The 5,322-nt window shown below is 40.4% G+C and overlaps 1 protein-coding gene across 1 annotated transcript; it reads right to left on the bottom strand.

Annotated features, from left to right (window-relative positions):
- Positions 1-4,268: 4,268 nt before the first annotated feature.
- On the bottom strand, positions 4,269-4,961 carry LOC147456206 (uncharacterized). The gene has a single exon (XM_086513824.1). It carries the CDS (start codon positions 4,959-4,961, stop codon positions 4,269-4,271), a length of 693 nt encoding a protein of 230 aa, XP_086369950.1.
- Between the last annotated feature and the right edge of the window lie 361 nt (positions 4,962-5,322).

The raw sequence follows: 5,322 nt of genomic DNA, 5'->3' as shown, positions 1-5,322 counted from the left end.
GCCCCAATGAGCCCCTTGTGCCTGCCTTGCACATGCATTAATAATTAGCAAAGGAGTAACACATACCTGAGACAGATAAAGAGCACAGTGTCACAAAGCTCAATGTTGGGATTTAGAAGCATACTGTGTCTTGAGGGAATATGTCCAAATACGCCTCATTATCTCCAAACAAGGAGACATCCACCACCATTTGGCCTATAACTTTTTCATAAAGAAGAGAGTTGGATGCTCTTAAAATTTTTGCTTGCTCTTTAAGGATAGCATCACATCCTCAATGACAACCCCAGAATCTTTCTGCTGCCTGGAAAGAGGGATGTTTAAAATTTGGATTTCTCTAAGATACTCACTAGGAATGAGCTCAAGAGCCTTATCAAACTTGTACCTTAGCCTTGACACAAGCACAAAATCTTTGCTCATAAGTGTGACCCTGTGAGCAAATGCAGCTACAATGTAGTTATCATTCATAAATTCTATGAGAAAATCCTCAGCAACTTCCTGAAGGCATATCACAGCTTGAGATTTCCACCTTACTGAGACAAAATTTTTGATATTCATCACGCTTACAAGTCTATCTAATATCTCTTTGACAACTCTCATGAAAGATAGCTTTGGAATTAGTAGACAAGTAGACTTTTGTGCTTTTCTTATTTCTCTTAAAGATTTCACGTGATAATTCAATCTTTTTCTAGCATTGGGCCTCTCAGGAGGCGGTGGTTTCTCTGGATCTTTCTCTAAATCATATTTTTTTGGATCAGTTGGGGCTTGGTAGACCTTCCTTGTAGTCTGCTTATTCCTCACCATTTGGGTCACAAAACACCGCACGCCGCGATAGATGGGTCACCCACAACCTGCAAGATGTACCTGACGCGTCGTATGTGAAGCAAATGATATTGGGGAGAGACACCAGCACGACACGATAGAAGGGTGACCCACGCTCTAGAGTATGTCCTTATCCCGTCGTATGCGAGCTTTGGAAATTTCAAACAAATCAAGCAAGAAGACCTGCACGACGCGATAGAGGGCTCACCCACACTCTAGAACATGCCCGTATCATGTCGTATGTGAGATTTGGACCTTTCCAACAAATCAAGCAAGAAGACCGGCACGACGCGATAAAAGGATCACCCAAACTTTAGAACATGCCCCTATCGCATCGTATGTGAAGGTTTGACCTTTCCAATAAATCAAGGCATAAGACCTGCACGACGCAATAGTCAATCCACTCACATGCTAGAACACATCCGGGTTGTGTCGTTTGTAAAGCAGTTGATCTTAGCAATGGGAAGTGGACAAACGCACGGACCGATAACTTGGCCACCCACTGTCTAGGACTAGCTTGGATCGCGTCGTATTGGGCGAGGATGGGCAACGCGGGTCGGTGGAAGAAAGAATGTAGAAAGTGCGGATGGGTTGATGGAAGTGCGGGTAGTTGAGGACGACACAACCCGAATGTGAAGTATGGGGGAAAGTAAAGAATGAGCATGTGAGAGAGATTTATATACATCCGACCGTTCGTACGATGATCTTTGTAAGCAGGCCACATGGCACGTTTGCATGGCTGACACATGTCAATAACGGTCATCTTTTGCACCCTATATAAAGCTTGGTCTCGAATTTTATTAGTGTTACACGTTTACTTGTCCCACGCGAAGGGAGATATTACTAGTATCCCTCTACTAGTCCACTCGTCCCGCACGACGCGCCGGTACGCATTTGAAAACGCTGGGTGGAGCCTCTATCGTTTGGCTCGGGCTTCTAGTTGGCAGCTATGCGTCGCTTTGGTGTCCGTCCCCTCGTCCCACACGATGCACCAGTTCCCATTTCCAAACGCCGAGTGAAGCCTCTATCGAGTGGTTCGGGCCCGCTTCTCGTTGGCATCTCCGACACGACGCGATCCGAGCAAGTTGCACATCTTGGAACCCACCCCTATCCCTTCATGCTAGTGAGGTTCTGAGACCCAGTGCCGGGCGCTTTGCTCATCGTCTAACCCTCACTCTTATTGCTCTATATAGCACTTTGGGCGTATTTCTTGACCTTGTATCTAGTAGCTTCACCCTGTATCTAGTAGCTTCACCTGTCGACTTTTCCTCTACAATGAACGAAGGTCGGGAGGATATTTTGGAGGAGAGTCCAAGTGAGAAACTATTGGTTGCTGTGATGGATGGTGGTGACACGGAAGTGTACACCAAAGCATATGAAATATTCAACCCTATGTTTGATCTTGCAGCTTTGTTAGACCATTTGAAGGACTTCTTGTTAGAAGAATTCAAAGAGTTTGAATAGGCAGTTGAAGGCAAGTGTTTGGTTTTAGATGACAAGACTTATTGCCATCTAACCAAATTTACTACCAACTCAATTGAGAAAAGCAAAGTAACAAGGATGTTTGGAAGATTTTCTAAGAAGACTTCCTTTGTTTCTCCACCTACCATTTCTTGTCAATTACATTTAAAGCCTTGCAACCTTGTTCCAAAAGAAGTTGCCTTTATTTTCTTTTTGTTCCTTAAAGTTGACATGCAAGGCAAAGCTGATGAAGTGAAGGATACAAATGAGGCAATAAATAAAAATGTTTCCACAATTTTTCAGCTTGAGAAAAGTGAATTTCTAGAAGAGGAGGAAGTTGATGTTGCAGCTGAGGATCAGGAGAGTGCAAATTTTGATGTGGCTCAATTTAGAGCTAGTACTGTCATTGATGAGCCAGCAGATGAGGTAGAGGTATCTGAAGCTTCCCTTACTATTCCAAACCTTCCCTACTTCTATATCAATGGAAAAGAGTATATCCCTCTCCATCATATCCAATGTCTACTTAATATGAGGGAGGACTACTATATTGCAACCATTGCTGAATCTTCTAAGGTGGCCAAAGATTTTATTGACACAGAAGAAGAGGTAAAAGAGGAGCTTTTGGCACTTGATCTTCAGACATCCAATAAATATTTTTTGCCTGCTCCTAATGCACTTGCTCTATGCATGAGAAGAGTGGAAGAGGAAAAACCTTCCCTCAAAGATGAGGATTTTGAGAAGAGGCTTGTTGAGCTTGGAATCCAATATTTTGGCAGAGACTTTAAGCTGAAAAAAAATGGAAAGGAAGTTGACATAAGAGAGATGACCGGATCATGCAATCTCCTTCAAGAAAAAGTCATTGCCGAAGATGAGTTGCAAAAGGTGATCTCCCTTCTGAAATCTTTCTTTTTTTTCAAGTTTGTTTTAATTACTCATTGTCTTGTTTTGCAGATTGAACTCCTTGACAAAGACAATTTTCTTGGGAGAGCTAAAGGCTCGAGAGGGAAAGCAATAGAAGGCTCTTCAAGAAGGGATGACTCCTCTCTCATGCACTACATGCCTACATTGGATAGTGCCACCTTCAGTGCTTTTCACATGCAGTATTCTGAAGATCCAGAGTTTCCAATGTTTGCACTGAAGATATTGTCATGATTTTTAGGGTACACTCCCCTTCAAATCAATGCAGACAATATCATGCTACTTGAGAGAGCAGTAGCACTTCAAATATTTGGATATGCTACAGGATTCAATGCCTCAAGAGCAGGATACTTTCTTTGCTACTCTAGCTATGAAGTGGCAGCTGAGGAGACAAATGTCAACCTTCTTGGGGGCTATAAAAGAAGAAAGTTTTTGAGATATAGGGGTGACATGCCTAGAGATATAAAAAAAAATCAAGAATTGATGTAAATTTGATAATTTTTTGCACCAAAATATCTTTTCTGAATTTGGATCTCTTTAGAAAGATTCAGTACAAAGTTTCAAAGTGAAGCATTAATCTCCATCTGTATTTCAACAGCATGGTTGTTTGATCTCATCCATTGTAATTGCCTCCTATAGAACCAATTGAATAATTCCTTTAGTGCATTGCTCCTTCTTTGTCCCCCTCCCTTTCTTGTACATTTGAAAAAAGAAGTCCTTGCTTGATAGTGAGATTTTTCCATTCCTTGAGTATTCCATGTTGCAAGGGGTCCTTGTTTTGCAAAATATGCTAAAAATAAAAAAAAAAGTTAGTTGAACTCAATAGGATGCAAAGAAAAATACTATCCAGACTTTAGAAAGTAATTAAATACTCACCAAGTAATATGTGATGTCTTTTTCTCCCCAAGCATCTGTAATAGCAGCTATTAAAAGCTTTATTGTCTTTTTAAAGCCACCTGCATAAGTAGAAGAGCTAACTTGTTGTCTCAAAACTTTAAAAAAATTGTCAAGCTTCTTCCACACTTCCATGCGTTTGTTGGCTACATATGGTCTACTTTTGACATTGGTTGTTATAACACAAAGATCCTTCCAGCAGTTCCACATAGCATCTGTTTGTTGTCATGGTTACTAAAAAATCTTCTGACTTTTGCTCCACCCATTGAAACATCTTGCAAAACATCACCGGTTCCTTTTGAAAGAGTGGGATCGTTTTTTAGATGCACTTGAACACCATGAAAACCCATTTGAGAGAGCAAAGCCTCGCATTTTTCTATGCACTCATCTGCAAGTTTAGTTGGCTTAATAGAATATGCATAGTCAAGATGGAGTCGAAGAATTTTGTCCAAGATTCTAATCTCTGCATGCATTGTGCATATATGTACATTTTTTAAATCTATTGTTAGAATTGGATTCCAAATCATAGAAGATGATGGGTAGTCGATGCCGTTCACACTATTCCTTGATGGTGCTTTTCCAACCTCGTGTTCTGCAAGCCATCCTTTTGTTCTAGTGCTTGCCATGCAATATAGACATGGATACTTGTTATTGGCACCTCCACATACACTAAACATGCACTTTGATGCTTTTAGGTCGGCACTCAAGTGCCATTCTACAAAAAAGTCACCCATGCCATCTACACAGAGTTTTTCACCTGCATTTTGGTCTTGTATAATAGAAGGGATATTGGTTTGCAAAAACAGCCATTTCAATGTATCGTGATTTTCTACTGATATTTGAGCTGGTCCGATCCACCAAAGCTCCATTTCTGATTAAGTTTTGTGGTATGGGGAATCAAGCTTACCCTGGCTATAGTCCAATGCTCTATTCATAAGGGATATGGATACTCTATCCATTTTTTGACATTTTTGAATTTGAGCTTCATCCAATTTCAGGAAAAATATGAGTTTTCCTTCACAATCTACTTCTTGCATATTATAGTATCTCACCATAGCAGATTGAACATTTTTTATACTCATCCAAATGTTATTAAAAACGTTATACTCAAAAGAAGATTTTTTTTTCTATTTTTCATATGGCATCGTTCCTTCTATATGATAGTACTCTCCAAAATGTTCGGGTATTTCTTCGTTTAATAGAGTCCTAACTTTAACAACATTGTGAGGC

Source organism: Adiantum capillus-veneris, chromosome 6 (genome assembly GCF_014529385.1).
Source record: "Adiantum capillus-veneris isolate H3 chromosome 6, ASM1452938v2, whole genome shotgun sequence".
Lineage (NCBI taxonomy): Eukaryota > Viridiplantae > Streptophyta > Polypodiopsida > Polypodiales > Pteridaceae > Adiantum > Adiantum capillus-veneris.
The sequence above is the reverse complement of the archived record's forward strand: the minus strand, read 5'-3'. Positions and strand labels throughout refer to the sequence as shown.

Coding starts and splice junctions, on each gene's coding strand:
- LOC147456206 (XM_086513824.1), bottom strand. CDS start 4,961: ATGGAGCTTTGGTGGATCGGACCAGCTCAAATATCAGTAGAAAATCAC.